Genomic DNA, 16,131 nt, shown 5'->3' on the forward strand with positions numbered 1-16,131 from the left:
GAGCCTCTCCTTAGTGAACCTCTCCCTATAAGGGTCTGGATTATGAATCAGGTCACACTAGGAAGAAACATCTTGAGGAAAAAGCTCTTTGAGAGATTTTTGAAACTTTTTCATTCCTTTTATGTCGAGGAAGGCTGGCATATTAGGAGAAGTGAATTCCTGTGAAAAGAAGGATTTTAGCTTTTAAACTACAGATTGCAAGGTTTTGAGTTATGATACTGTGACACATGACTTGGAATGATTTATTTTCAGGCTTTTGTTGATTCTTGAGGAGCAGAAAGTACAGGAATGTCAAGGTTTTTTAGTCTTGGAGGAATTCCTGATGGCAAGGAGGTGGGTTTCACTGGTGGTGAAGAGAGAATTCAGATTCCAAATGATTATTAGATCAAATTGATTCCTACATTTCCTCCATGTATACATATGGCTGAGATTTGATTAACTCTGCCATTGAGATAATCAGTTAGGAAAAATGGTTAGGTAATAACAGACAGTATATTTAGAGCATTTATTTTTGGCTCTCCAGATTAATTACAGGATTTTTTCCCCTTTTTTTTTAGTGAAGGGAAACAAGAAACCCTTGGGGGGGTTTGGGATGGTTTTGGTGTTTTGTTTTTTTCTTCTCCTTCTGCAGGTGGCACCACATGCAACAGCTCTGATTCTAAAAGTTTAAGATTTAAGACAGTCTCAAAGGTTTGCCATGAGGATTTTTTCTAGTGAGAAAGTTTGCTAATACTACAAACTATCTTATGTAACTGCTTGGAACCTCAGCTGAAAGCTCACACCCACTGTATGGATTCACTGTAATTTATTATATTAATTCAGCTGGCAGGAATTTTTGTGACATTTTCTGAAAGAAATAACTTTTTCCTACTTTGTTGTAGTACTTTTTTTTACTGAGAATTTATATATAATTCCTGGTGGTATGTAAAATAACAGTCAAATAGATGTCTCCATTATCTAGTTATATTTAGTTATATTATTGTATTTAGTTATATTTAATTGTCTGATGAATGAGTAGATACTATGCTGCAAGTAAGTAATGGTAGCACTTAAATTTTTAAATTTATTTTCTCAGTAAGAGGTGCAGACTAAGGTATTTTTTGGTTTAATTTTTATTTTTTTGCAGCATTCAAATTTAAGACTCCTGAAGGATAAGCACTATGGAGGTGCAGAGATAATTGTAAGGTCAGTGGGCACTTTAATCAAGGGGGTATGATTAGCTTGTTCTTTACCATGGAATATCTTTAATCTTGTAATAGTATCCTATGTAGGTGGTGCCAGTCTAACAAATCCAGCTCAAAAAGGATATAAAAACATGTGTTCCCCTTTTTTTTTTTTTTTTTTTTTTTTTTTTGGTAACAGTCCCACATTTGCTCCAGTCAAACAAACTTTTTTTTGCAATTTACTGCAACAGTGAAGAAATTGTGGTTTTAGGCATAAGAAAGATGCTGCTGCCAATTACCTCTTCCATTCCTGGCCCAGTGTTGGCCAGGTGATGTATGAATCAGCTTGCTCTAGGCTTTCCTAATTGGCACAGAGTTCCCAAATCTTCTGCTTGGTTCACAGCAGTGGCTTATTCACATGTGGGAAAGTTTGGAGATGATTTAAAGCAGCAGCCAACCCATAATCTTTTCTGAAGTACCCTTTCATGTTTAGTGTTTCTCTCGTGCATCAGGTTATTGAATACTGCTCCCAGTTTTATGGAAGGACCAAAGACTTGCAATAGCTGCAAGATAGAATACCTAAAATTCAGAAATGCTGTATTGAAGAAACCCACGCTTTTCTCAGGAGAGGAGATAAGTGAAGAGGTTCCAAATATTGCCTGGATCACTTCTTTTTTCATGGCAGGCGTTCAGGTTCAGATGGAAGTTTCAATATGCTCAAAAGGAGTTGTGGGAAGGAAGGCCTGCAGAGGGAGCCTCTCCAGTGTTATTCCCATAGATGCCTTCTGTGGTTTAAGTAGTTTTGGAGCCTCAAAGTACTGATGACTGGGGGGCCTTATCAGTGACTATTTTGTGTTTCTTCCATTTTTGTGCTCTTCCAACCATCTGCTCCTGGCTTCCATCTGACAGAGTGCTGGCTGAGATGGAGCTTTGGCTCAACTCTGACAAGTCTGGTCCCATTTCCTGGGTTGCTGTTTGCTGACTTGCAAGCAGAAAGAAAAGGCTAATAAAAGGTTCTCTGCTCCTGGCTCCTCTGTGAGATTCTCTTCTCCCTTTGCAACAACATTAATGTGTCCACCAGAATGCAAAGTAATGCCAGCACTTCTGAAGGCTGTTATTTGAAAGTGGAGAGAGCTGCTGAGGAATGACTTTCAACTTGATTCCTTGGTCATGGAATTAGAGAAGAAATTAAACAATCAGGTTAAGTAAAACTGGCATGTTTCTATGGTATCTCTAACCAAACACATGCTCAGTGTGTGCTTTCTTCTGCTCTAGGAATTTCAGAAATTCCATTTTAGATCTGAGGAACTGGAGCACTTCTTATAAAACATTCAGTTGATTAAGCTGGAAGTACTACTGAGAATGGTCAATAGAAGTATAAACCTTTTGTCTAACTTTATTCAAATCCCCACACTTGATCTAAAACCTGTCAGAGTGAAGTGATGTTTTTGGTGCTCCCTTTTCTGCACCCTCAGCATCCTCCCGTGCGTGTAGCAATATACGGTGAGACAAATTCTCATCGTGCAACAAAACCCACGTGACTTCAAACATTTCTTCATCTGCTGTGTTGAAACGAGCAGGGAAGGCACTGGCATGACTGCTGCTGAGTTTCACAGAGTGATGTGGATGACATCAGGGTTGCCTTCAGTCAGAAATCTAGAAGTGCAGCTTTGCTGGGTGGGTCTCAAAAGAATTTGAAAGGGTTCTGGAGATAGGGCGTGTTTACCTCAGTCAGAGTAGTGAGTGTGATGCCTCTTCCCTGCTAATGTGCTTATGGTCTCTTTGACTGCAACTTCAGAAAGGTAAGATCTCTTTTTTTTTTCTGCCCTTTTTCCCTGCCCTGGTACATTTTGTTGGTTTTTTTTCCCCTCTCCTTATGCCAGTCTGTGTTCTGAACTGTCAGCATGTGCTGGTCTCTAACCTTGTTTTATAAATAACTCTTATGAGTAGTCCAGGTAAAGATTGGAATGACATTGATAAGATTTCATATTTTGCCACTAAGTATTCCAACCTATGAGAACTGCTTTTTATTGAAGGAAAAAAGACAACACAGGTTACAGTAGTAGCTTTGCCTTTCTACTTCTTGTACCATTATCCTGTTAAGTGCTTGTAAGAGCACTTCTTTCTGAACTGGGAGGAAATTTTCTTAATAGGAATGAATGTTAACTAATGATATGGATATGATTTATATAAGAGAAACCTTGAATTGGAGTAGCTTGATAAAGCTACTTCTAATTTTTTTTTTTAATGTAAAATGTTAAGAAAAAAAAAGTTCTTTAAAAAATTCAGTTTAACAGAGGCTTCTTTTTTTTTATTATTATTTGAAGCTATGAAGAAGCTTGTGCTATAAATAACACACCTAAACAAGCTGCCAGAAAGGGTTATTTCATGGTAACACCACAACATTCAGATGGAAGAACCCCAATCATATTGTTGCAGTATGTCTCTATTTTTCACTGTTATCCTAGCTCAGCCCTTCAGCTGGGTGCCTCTGCTGATGAAGAGGCTGTGCTGCCTCACATTTAGCTAAAAAATTCCCTTGCATTTGTCAGGACATGAAAAGGATGTCAAAGTGGCTGAAATAATGAAAGACCAGTTCTGTTCTGGCTCCTCCTCCAGTTGTCTCTGTGCATGGGAATGTCTGGGCAGGATGAACTGCCCAGGAGGGACAACCAGGAGAGAGCTGGGAATGGGGATGCCCAGCAGGCTGGGTTCAGCTGCTGGCTCAGGGTGCTGTGGAGATCATCTAGAGATGGCCAAGGTGAGCCCCTGTTCACACCACGGCTGAAGATTCTGTTCCAGGGAGCTGCAGAGTTCTCCAGAGAGCAAATGCACCAATCCTGTCCCTTTCCTGCCTTCCAAGGGCTAATTTAAAACCTTGACTCATCCACTGAAAGTGGAGAAGCCAAGAGCCTCAGGTCTCCTCTCTGGTTCTCACTGTTCTGCTGCCTCCACATGTCCTGTGGTACCTCTGCTTGTCCTGACCTCTGTGGACCCTGTGCTGCTCAATTCTCTGCCCTTAACTCTCACCTTAAATAAGTGACACAGCTCTGGTAAAATCTCCATTACGTAGCTTAGCATTTGAAGTTAGACTTCAAATTTGTATTTCAAACAGAGTTTTGGTAAGCTGCAAAAAGTAATCCTTTTTTGATTCTTTCCCCAGTAGTAAAAATTTGAAGAAAAGTCTTGTAATTGAAACTGTAATTCCTTTACATTCTGATAAGTGTTCTCAAAGCAACAAGTATGTTGTTCAAACTTTTTTGAATTAATCATCTATTAAGAGCCTCCAGCTTAGATAGGGTTAGAGGTTTTTTCGACAACTACTTTTTATCTCAAATTATTGCAGTTGCAAAAATTATTGCAGTTACTCGAGGTATTTCATAGCTCTTTATTCCACTCTATTCATCTTATGGATTTTTAAAGCTTAAAAGTGGATATAGTTTGCACTGTAACTGTACAGTCAACAACTGTATTTCACTTTCCTCAGCAGACTGCCATCACCTAAAATCATTTCAACTGCTCAGAAATTATTTACCTTTAAGTAGGGTGAGAGTGTGGTGACTTTCACACCGAAAATGAATTATTTCAATGAAGTCTGGTTTACTTTGGTTTTGTTTTTTTTTTCTTCCCAGAGAACAAGGAAAAATAAAAACTCACTTGCCACCTTAATTGAGATTTATTCAAAGTGCTATTTTTGCCTGCTCAATATAGTACCCAAGTTACAAGGTAATGTGAAAGAACAGTCAAAGCAGTAAAATGCTGTAATTGCCCTGTAACGAGGCACTTAAAGTGTTTACAGTTGAGATCTGTACAAGCCAGGGAGTAAATGTGAAGTTAAAGGTCTCACAGCAATCTTAATTCTGCTGTTTGAATTCAGTATTTTGGGGTTTAGTTGTAAGAAACTGAGTGCAGCAGCTCCTCTCTTCAGTGCTGCCACTGCTGCTGTGTGTGGGCTGGGAGAGGTGTCAGTCACCCCTGCCTCAGGTTGTGGAGAATTCAACTGGAATTCCCACTCACACAAAAGATAAGACAGGATGCAAAGAGGTGGCAGCATCAAAACATCCTTCTGTCAGTCCTTTCCTCCACAAACCACGGTTCAGTGTGCAGGACCCATCTCTGATCAGCTGCTTCATGGTGGTAGATGCAATTGGGGTTCTTCACATAATATATTAAAAAAAAAAAAGTTTATTTGTAGTAGAGCACAAATCTGCAGCTGAAACTTGTGTTAACTCCTGGAAATATTGCTGAGTCTTAAGCAAAACCAAAGCCTGTGATATGGTAGATCTGATCTTTATTTGCTCTTTTAAACCACTCTTATTTCATGTTGAGGATGAAGAGCCTGGAACAGCTTTATCTATTTTGATATCTGAGGCTTGATTTTTCTCAGCAGTTACTGCACCAGCTTTATTAGTTCTGCCAAATTATGAGGGGAATAGGAGAATTATGTTCTTCTTGCTTTTTGCTGATTTCAGTCTTTCCTTGTTACACCTCTGGAGCATCACTGAGCAGACTAAGGGGATGCTTAGGAGAATTAAGGTTACATTCACTTGCATGTTTGTGTTGTTGATCCATTGGGTTTTGTAATTTATTCAGTAAATAAGGATAGGAAATCCTCCTAATACATCATGCAAACCTGGATATTGCCTTGTCTCAGTCCTGGATTGGAAATGCAGTTTTTGCAAGTGAAAGCTTTTGTGTGAAGAATAAAATCAAAGCTTTGGCTCAGTTTCTTTAATTCCTCAGACTATGGCAGCCAGAAATTACACTTCTAAGCAGCTCCTGATTTTGTTTTGCAAAATGCAGACACATAGGTCTTGTCAACTCCAAATTTGCCCCCCCCCCCTTTTTTATTTTGTTTAGTATCATTAAAAATATGAGGGCTTTTTAAAATTGAATATATGCACAATCCAAGAAACAGAGCTTTGAAAGAAACTTCACATTGGTACTTCCCAACTGTGTGGGCTTTCCTTTAATTATAAAGGATGCAGTTCTTGCAGTAATCATTCCTGATTTTCCTGTTTTGCACTAGCCCATTAAAACTAGATTAAGCTACAGAGGTGATCCTTCTTTAGCAGGGAGGTGATTTTATTTCTTTACTGGGAGTTTTTAATCCCTGAGATGCAGAGGAACCTGAGTTTTTAGAAAATATCTTTCTTTTTGACTGACTTTTAACCCCTTCCATAGGAACTATTCAGTTTTTGTCAATGCAAATGTTCCTGGCAGTGCTGGTCTAGGGAGAGGGATCTGGGGAGAGGCAGAGGTTTTTCACCCTAGACTGGGCAGAATGAGTCACTCACTGCTGAATTTCTCACTCCTGCTTGCTTGGTACTGCCACAGGCTGTCAGGAGAAGCTCTGAGCTCAGCACTCAGCAATAGGAGGTTTAGGCCAGGTAGGATTTAAAGTTTTTAGTTAGAGCTGGTCCCAAATCAGGCCAAGCTTGACCTTTACATCTGCTGCCTGTTCTTTGAAAGCAGCGTTTGCAGGAAGAAAACTTGTGACAGTTTGTCAAGTGCAAAACCATCTACTTCTGAAATCCAGTGTCTTCAGCCTGATGCCAGCACTGGCACTGGTGGCCAGGGCTGCCCCCTTTGCTCCTGCTCAGGTCAGTGTTGGTGAGGAATTCCTCATCTCCCAGGTGCTCCAGGAACCTGGTGATGAGAGCTGAAGGGAGGCAGGAAAGCAACCCAACTATTTCACTGCTGTTATGAACATGGAAATCTTCAAGCTTTCCCAGGGAATGGCCTGATTTGCTGCAACAAAAGCATCCAGTTTAAGGGTAATGAAACCCAAGAAATGCAGACAGATTTGGAATGTCATCATTGGTTTTGTCAGAATCACTTGGGCAATGTTCATCAGGGATAGTCTAACTCCCATGGGCCTGGTACAAATACATGGATTACAAAAGGAAGAATTTCAGAGAACCCACCTTTTGATCAATCTGTGTAGTGTTTGTGAGGAAAGATTTCCCCTGAAATATGTGAACTCTGGATCAGACCTCAAATCCCTTATGTTTTAAGATTAAGCATGTACTTATGAGCTTAGTTTAATAGTGCTATATTAACTACTTTAAAAGGTAATCATATGGTGAGGCATCCATGTGTAGAAGAAAACCATCAATTAGTGAGCTCTCAGGAACCCAATAAGAAAATATGCACCACTGGGCTTTTCTAAGGTTTAAAAGTTTTGGGTGCATGTTCAGTCCCAGCCCATCCCACCACAAGGCAACTGTGAGTGCTCTGACAGACTGGCCTGTTTTTATTACAGCTTGTGATAGCTTACAGTGCACAGTCTGGTTAAAAAATATAGATATGTTAGGAAGCAGAACTGTGTAACAAGGCTCTCCCCTGGTCTTCTATTGTCTGCAAGCCTTTCTGTCTGACCCAAATGTCATGTTTCAAAGCCCTGCTTCATTAGGATGGCGCCTGCAAGCTGCTGTTTAGGGTCTGTTAGCAGCCCCTGTATAAATCCCCACTTCCAGGAGTTTATAATTCTGCAGTAAAACATTGCTCTAGGCTGAAACTTGGCATATAAAGTCTCAGTGCAGGAACAATTGTGATTTCTCCCTCCTTTATTTTTGCATTTGCTTATACACACACGATTCATTCAAGAGGTTTTTACTGTCCCCTTCCTGCATTTAAAAAGATTAAATGGTTGGGTTATTAATAGTTCAATTCTGACTACTGTGCTTGGCCAGTAAATGGATCTGCAGTGCTGGTAACCAGCTCTGTTTGATGGGCACAGGTCACAGTTTCACAAACCTGCTCCAAGCTTAGTGGAAACAGCCCAGTGTGCACCAGCAATGGTTGTTTGACTGTTAATTAATTAAAGCTGTGTCCAGTTTCCATGGAAGAACATGGAAAGGGCTGAAATGCTGCCTGACCTTGGCATGGTTTGATTTTATCTCATGATCCTGTACAGAGACATTGCTGGGAGATCTGATGAGATAAAGCTTTGGTTGAAATCATCCTCCCTGCTCAACTGTTTCCTCATCAGGGCTATGTTTCAATCAGTTATTTCCTCATGTTTTTCTTGGTTTACAGAAAATTTTAGCATGGAAAAAGCAATTTAAGTTTACTATTCCTAGAAATCATGGAAAAATTGTGTTTCAGCCTTATGGAAAATGTTATAGTAACTTCTATTTTTCTTCAGTGTTAGGATATTTTTTTTAGGATATAGGGCATTTTTGTGCTGTAAAGTCCTTACAAATAAATGAGAGAGAACAGTAATTTCTAAATATATAATGTAGACCACAAAAGTTAAAGAGGAGACTTTGACTAAGGTATTTCATTATTGTAAGAGTGATTTTTTTTTTTTTCTTTCCAGAACTGATTTTAGATATTTGTTCCTGATCTAGATTTTGGTCACAGTTAAATCATATTATTTCCTACAGTTTCCAGAAAAAGCTTGCTATGCACTGTATTTCCCCCCCACTTGTTCCTGTGCACAGGTGTTTGCAAATTCAGGGTATATATCCACTAGCATATTAAACAGCAGTAATTCATCAGTGAAATGCCCTCATTACTATGGAATTGAGGCACTCCCTGGACTTTCTCATCACTTTTCCACTCTTCCTCCCACCTTTATTTAATTTATAAAGGCAGCCTCAGGAAGATCAGTTCTCATTAGTATTAATATGATAGATAATACATGAGTGTTGCAGGAGATTTGACCAGGTACTGAGCAGTGCAGTGTGAGTGACTGAAAGGAGGCAGCAGGTACCTCCCTGTGCAGATTTCAAAGGCCTTATATTGCTTTATATCAGATCAAAATTTGGCTTTATTATTTTATCTTCTGATGGGTTATAATCCCACCTCCTTGTTTTAAACCAAGAGGGTTTTAATTTCCTGTATGATTTTTTTTTTCCCCTGAGAACACTAACTTTACTGGCTTTACACAACAAAGCCCAATATGGGGTTTTTTATACATTTTCTCTCTAATGCATGAGGAATAAATGAAATTCTCTTTATTTACTCAGCATGGCATACATACTAAAGACACTCAACAGCTGGTTCTGGTGGGAGAATATCTGGATGCCCATCAACTGCACCTGGGCAGATTTTGTAGACCGTGATGGACTTGTCTTTCCCAAGCCACATCAGCTGTATGCCACAATCCCATATGCCTTTGTACTGCTGGTCATCCGATTCTTCAGCGAAAGGTAAGAAACAGAAATGCAATTTGATGCTAATGTTAATCCTCATTAATGCTGGAAATGGGATATCTGTAGATCAGTGTTATGTTTTATAAAGGAGGATTAGTTGGTGGTTTACTAGGAAGATCTAGTACAGATAACATAGCAGGTGAAAAATTGGGAAATATTTTCATGATTAGGTATGTGTGGCTGTGTTCCAATCCAGAAGGAAATTATTTCTATCCAGCTTTTCTAGAACAGCATTTGGATAGTTCTGATTATCTCCTTTCACTGGAGATACAAGTCATTCTAAACCATTTGGGTTTCCTTTTTCAGTGGAAAGATAGATTTGTCCTCTCAAACCTCTCATTTGGTCCTGTACCAGAACGTTCATGTGAGGCTGAGAGATCCCAGGTGTCTCTCTGTGGCCAACCTAAGCAGACTGGAGGGATCTCAAAGTTTCATGTGAACATTTTATGCAGATCTAGTAAAGCTGGTTCTTTTTTTAACCCCCCTCACTTTGGCACCAAAAAATGGATTTCTTCTGCAGCTGGAATCTTAGGGGACAGAGGTTGGCTCCACAGAAGAAAGCTACAATCATGTTAAGATTTGCAGTGTTTTCACTTGTTTATTTGCACCTTTTTTGCTTTACTTTCTTTACTTTTTCCTCTTAAAAAAATGTGATTAGTAGGTTTTTATAATTATTTCAGGACAGAATGAGGAAATTTGGAATGTCGTAAGTTGGACAGACTTAAACCAGAAGCAGATAAGATCATTCATGTTGGAAATCAAAAGTAATTTGGATCATATGTTCATAACCATTCCCAGTGTCTCCCGAACACATGCTTGCCCAAGTTGTGTCACTGCAGTGCTGTTGGAAAGGACTGCTGAGGGTAATTAGCCCACACATCTGGCTGCAGAGTCTGAGGAGAGCTGACCACTGCTATGAGTAATGAAGAATCCATGGCTGATAGCAGCAGGAGGGAGGGGGCTCTTCCGAGCACCCTGCCCAAGCAGGAGGGAGAAACCTTTGGCACCCTCTGCAGCCATTTGGGTTGGAAAAGGGAAGGGAAAGAGAATCCATCAGTCTCAGGGACCGGCTGTGTGCCACAGGCTGGGTTGTGGTGGTCCAGTGAAGAAGGTGCCAAGTGACTTGGCCACTGGGAGGAAGTTTCTCAGTGGCAATCCCTGAGCTCACGGGGAGAGAGCATCTGGTCTCCCTTCACTCGACTCCAACACTCCGATGGCCATAAAAGTCAGGATGTGTTTTTGAGTTTAGCAGCATTTCATGGCCACAAACTGCATACCTTGGGTCTTGGTTGTGTAACTGCTGATAAACTGTGATTCCCTCTTGGGATTAGCAAGAAGGAGATCCCTTTTTCTCAGTGCACATTCATAGCACATTCGTACCACGTTCTATGGCAGATTAAATTGCATCACATTTGTTTTCTTCATATCCTGGCATGAGAACAGCCAAGGTCTTGTAACTGTGTTGTATTTCTAAAGCTTTTCCTGCTGTGTCTTTTCAGATATGTTGCTATACCTCTAGCAAAAGCCTTGGGTATAAAGAATGTAAGACGTGTGAAGCCACAGCCTAATCCTGTGTTAGAGAGCTATTTCCGGGAGTGCTCAAGACATCCATCCCAAGTAAGGATTCTCATTCTTCCAAACTCATTTTTCTTTTGGAAAATCTCACTCTTACTGTTTCAATCAGCTCTCAGCAATGACATCATGGGATGAGTTCCAGCTGATTGACAGATGACTTAATTTATTTGGGGTTTTGTTGCTGTTCTGCTGACAAGGGTATATGGCATCCGAAACAGAAAATCCGTTTAAGATGTTTAATTTTCTGGCAGGCTGTTCTAGGTTAGACTGTTAATAATATTTCCAATGAAGGTTAGTATTCCATCTTTAACTCATTCTGCCTGGAGAAAACTTCAGCTGATGTCTGTTGCAGGAAAGGAGGATGGTATTCACTGCAGGCAGTAATATTGGAATGCTGGCATGGAAGTCTTTTGATCCGTTATGTTCTGCATACTTAATCCTGGCTTATGTGAGAAAGAAAGCAATCCTTCTATTACCATGCTGTTTGTTTTTAAAATTGAGCAAGGAGAAAAGACTAGCCAATGCTTGTCACCTCCAAAAATGAGGCAACTTGATTTTTGATGGGAGGCAGGTACTTTGTGAGTGCAGCCTCAGGAAGTTCCCTTACCTGACTACAGTTCCCAAACAATCACAGTTTTCCTACACTGGTTTTGAAAAGAAATAAGTGCTTTCTAGTAATGAGGGATTTTGATAATTACTGATAGTGGAACTTGGCATTCTATCCCTAACTGTACTATTCTTTTACTGTGTCTTTTGCCTGATAACATCAGGAATAGATGTATTCACACAAGAGCTCTTCTCTCCCTGGGCAAGTATCCCAGTCTCAGTTTCATTCCTGCCTTCTGCTTGAGTGCAGTTGGACATTTGATTTCTGAAAGGAATCACAGCATTTTTTGACTCCTCAAAGCTTGGGAAGGATTTAGGCTGCCTTCTTTAGGTATCCAGCTTGGGGAAGTGTGCCTGGGAAAGCCTGGCTGGCAGCTGAGGCATGTGGGCTCTGTTGTATGGAAACAGAGTCACTATTCCTGCGTGGCAAGTGGAGAGCTCAGAGGCAGCAGGGTGGGCTGGACACTGTGGCTGCTTTGCCCTCCAGCCCTCCCTGGCAGCTCAGGTGCCTTTTCTCACATTCCAGAGGTTTCCCTGAAGGTAGGAGACTACCTGGACTGGCCTCACCTTGTGGAGGCAGAGCTGCTGCCACCCACTATTTGCATACTGCTCTTGGGAGGACAGAACTTCCCCAGGGATGAGTCAAACACTGTCCTTGCTCCTGAGGCAGCCCTGGGGAGGTCATCCCACACCTTCTGCACCTGGGGATGGAGGAGAGGGAGGAAGCCCACAGGCTGCTGCATGTGGGGCACTGAGCACCCTGAAATGCAGGATTTTCACTGCCTTGTGCTGGGCACCTGCTTGCCTGGTCATCTTGGGAGCACAGAGGATGCAGAGACCCTGGGATGTGGCACCCCAATGGCCACGTGCAGTTCTAAGACCTTGCTGCACCTCCAGTTTACTTCTGGTATTGGAGGGGGACAGTCTGATTGGACCTTGCTCAGGAGGAGTCAATGACTTGCTTTGGATTTGAGAACAGAGCAAAGGGCACTTTATTTCCAGGCCATTTCTCATATAAACAAAAATATTAGTATTTATGATTAAGTAAGATATTAGGTGCCATGTCCACATGTGTTCATGCATGGCATTTCCCCCTTTCAGCCTAAGCTGTCATCTAACAGTAAAAGTTGCATCTCTGAAACTCTCAGGGGTGACCAGAAAGACAAAAGAACAGTTTGTGGATCTGTTCATTTTGTGCCTGCTTGATTCATATAAGTAAAAATCCAGGGTTTCTGTAAGCATTACTCAAAAATGCCCCCATGCATATTTAATATTGGTAATATTTTTAAATTAAGATCTTACAACTGTGGGAAGCTGCTCTGTTAACCACAAAATAAATGAAAGTGACTTTGGAGTGTATCTACTGCTAACACTGTTCCATTTCTTGCAGTCAGATATCAAAGGCCTTGCCAAAAAGTGCAACTGCACTGTCCATTTGGTGGAGAAATGGTTCAGGAGACGGCGAAACCTCGAGATCCCAACAGTGCTCCAGAAATTCAAGGAAGCTTTGTAAGGAAAGACAATGCTTTTGGTTATTATTGCTTTCATCTTTTGGGAAAAAATTATTGATGTTCCCCCTTTCCAGAAGGTTGGGTCTGCCTGATGAGGGGTTTGGTTTCTGAATACACAAACAAGTTGAAAGGATTTAGTAGCATTTCTCCAAAAAATGGTTGAAAGTTAAGGTTAACTGTTTGTCCTGGGGAAAAAAAAACAAAACAACAAGTTAAAATATTTTACAGTTTTCTTCTTTGTGGAATAATGGATTTGTAAGCTCCTGGTACAAAGTGTAAGATGAAAACATGCAGAGAATAGGAAAATATTTTCTTGTCTGCCAGTAATCATAGGGGAGCAACAATGCTTACCCTGGTTTATGTTTGTACCCACACTGTCATTTTGGGATGCTGTCATGTGTATTAAAGTCAGTTCAAGAGCAGGAATTGTGGCATCCAGACTAAAGGACAGGTACCACAGCTTGATCATGGGATACTGTGTGAAACAGGAACTCAAACTCACTGCTGAGAGTGGGCCAGTGAGCAGCTTTGAGTGATGGTAATGAATATGTAAGAAGTTTCAAAACCTCCTGCACAGATTTTTCACTTATGTGTGAGAACTTCCTCATACCTAAACACTTCAAGTGTGATCTAAAATCTCATACAAATTGCAAATCCCCAAATGGGCACAGCTCATCCCTTTTGGGTACTGACACTAACTGTACCAGTGTAAAGCACTTTCAGAGCACTCTGTGTATTTGGCTTTTCGTTAGCATAATCACATTGGCAAAAATTCACCTGATTATAATACTGAACCTCTGTTACTGTAGATCAGCTTAAGGAATGAGGGTTAAAAGTACAGCACAGAGCTCCAAGTTGAGCACTTTATCAAGATTATTTTCAGTGTTAATCAATGTGATGATGATTTAATGGTGTTCTCTGTAAGACATAAATCCTGATGATAGACAGAGGTGTGTCTCTGAAGTCTGAGCTGAGTAAACTCTGCTGACATTGTTTATGTCTGCTGTTGTTTTGGGGATCAGTTTATTAGTTTCACAAGTGACAATAAGATTTCCTGCTATTGCTACAAGACCTGCCAGCCATGCATGTCTGTCTCTAGTAACACACAGCTCAAGACTGAAATTTTAACTTGCTTGGCAGCTTGAGTGAGAATGAAGCAAACAGGTTTCTCTTGTGCAATTTTGTGAACCTTGCTCTGCTCTTTGTCAGTGAATTTAATTGAATTTAATTCTCTAGGCAAAAAAAAAAAAAAAAAGAGAAACGGAGTTATTTTACTCTAGTAGTCAGTGTTATGAGCATTATGAAATTTTTTGAAAGCCTGCAATCTCCAGGATCTTTTTTCTGAATCACAGGGAAAATCTGATGAGCCAGATCTAAACCATACTTATGCTATTAGTGCTCCCAGTTAAGCAACACTGGGGTTTGGAAAGCCCTTTGCATGAAACCCTCACTGCCTTGTAAGACTTACCAGCCTTTAACTTCCCCTATTAAGTTCTTTTTTGTTACATTCAGTTCAAGAGAAAAGATTCCTGAAGTTAAACCAGAAAATCCTCTTGCATAGCTGTTGTTCAGTGCTCTCTCTGGTGGCCAGGATCAGAGTTTAAAAGGCACTTGAGTGAAATTTGGTGAATTTGAATGAGTTTTACTTCAGGTTTTATTCACCAAATTCATAAAGAAGTTCAGCTAAATGCAAAATGAGGCAGTGCTCTGGCAGTCCTGCACACAGAATGAGTTCACTGAAGCTGTTTATTGCCAAATGTATTCAATATATGTATTTGTAGGACTGGGAACTATTGGCACAGTCTTGTAGGTGCTCTGTGCTTTGAAAAACCACTTGCACTTTAAAATCAACACAGAACCAGTTCTGCCATATCCACTGGACCACTCACACCTCCTTGTTTGGAATGGGAGGCATCCTGCGTAAAGTCTGTGCCATGCCACAGTGTTGTGTTTTCCAGCATCTCTTTGTTAACTCCAAGCCAGGTATTACTTGTGGTTTCCACTCTCCCCTTCCATTTGCTCTCTGAATTTCCACCATGCACCTCTGTGCTTTTCCTGTCATGCAGTGCTTGTTGTGTAGTGCTATTTTCAAATCATCTGAGGACAGATAGTTTAAAGTTGAGAAGAAAAACAGTTGTTTATCACATGTGTATCAAATGGCAATTTTATAATTCTTTTCCTGACTTCTTTCTCAGGTATGAGACATTATTTTGCCTCACCTCCAACATTCCACGTCCTCATCTTTTGTTTGTTGTTTTTCTCATAAAACACTGTCTCAGACTTTGAACATCTCATTCTTTCTCCCGGAATATCAACCTCGAGGGGATGTGGGGCTCAGAAAGGAGGAGCTGCTTTTACTAAACAGGTTCTCCTCTCATTTGGCACTTCATTAATGCTTTCCAAAGACCACAATCTCATTTTAATACATCTCTCAATCCACTGGTCCAGTGTTCTTGTGGTGCTTTCTCCTTTTCAGTGGGTTTATTTTTTCTGGGAGCTGCTTGCTGCTCTCTTGTTCTAGAGCAAGTTCTCACCAGGTCTGGGGCCATGTGCCTGTCCCTGTGGTCACAACCTCTCTTTGCATGTGAAGTCCTGCAGTGTTTTCCTGCTGGTCTGGCAGAGCTGCTTACGGGGAAGGTCAGGCTCGTTCGTACCGAGGGGAAGAGTGGGAAGGAAGGAGTTTTCCATCACCTGTAGAGGTGGGAGTGGGAATGTTTGGGCTGAGGCTGCAGGCACACCCAGCCCCAGGGACAACACCTCCCACACAGGCTCCAGAGTCATCAGAGCTGATTGCTGGCTGCGAATCTCAGCGTCCTGCTCTGACACCCCAAAGCGACAGCACAGTGCACTGAGATGCTCAACAGCTCTTTCCTTTTGCTGACTTAGCAAGCTGATGGTGCAAACCTGGAAGGTTTATCTGCCTTGCTGGATATCCATTTAATTCACAAAAAGCTCAGATCAGGCGAAATTCTGGCACGCTAGTCAAAGATGAGGTTATAGCTATTTGAGACCTTGTAACAAGATGTAAAATAACCCAGTAGATGCTAATAACTTGTAAGTCTCCCCTATTATCAGCAATTGGTGTTGAGAGAGATGAAGTGAATGAGCCCAGGA

At 40.9% G+C, this 16,131-nt stretch overlaps 1 protein-coding gene across 1 annotated transcript in view; it reads left to right on the forward strand.

The window, feature by feature from the left end:
- The window catches only part of CERS3 (ceramide synthase 3), a gene marked incomplete at its 5' end in the record, with an annotated part of 41,808 nt that overhangs the window by 4,100 nt on the left and 21,577 nt on the right, over nucleotides 1–16,131 (forward strand). The window contains 4 exons of the mRNA XM_079318071.1: nucleotides 1,127–1,185; nucleotides 9,140–9,322; nucleotides 10,825–10,942; nucleotides 12,897–13,015. Coding sequence (XP_079174197.1) covers nucleotides 1,127–1,185; nucleotides 9,140–9,322; nucleotides 10,825–10,942; nucleotides 12,897–13,015 — 479 coding nt within the window. The remainder of the gene's footprint in view (nucleotides 1–1,126; nucleotides 1,186–9,139; nucleotides 9,323–10,824; nucleotides 10,943–12,896; nucleotides 13,016–16,131) is intronic.

Source organism: Erithacus rubecula (assembly GCF_903797595.1).
Source record: "Erithacus rubecula genome assembly, chromosome: 14".
NCBI lineage: Eukaryota > Metazoa > Chordata > Aves > Passeriformes > Muscicapidae > Erithacus > Erithacus rubecula.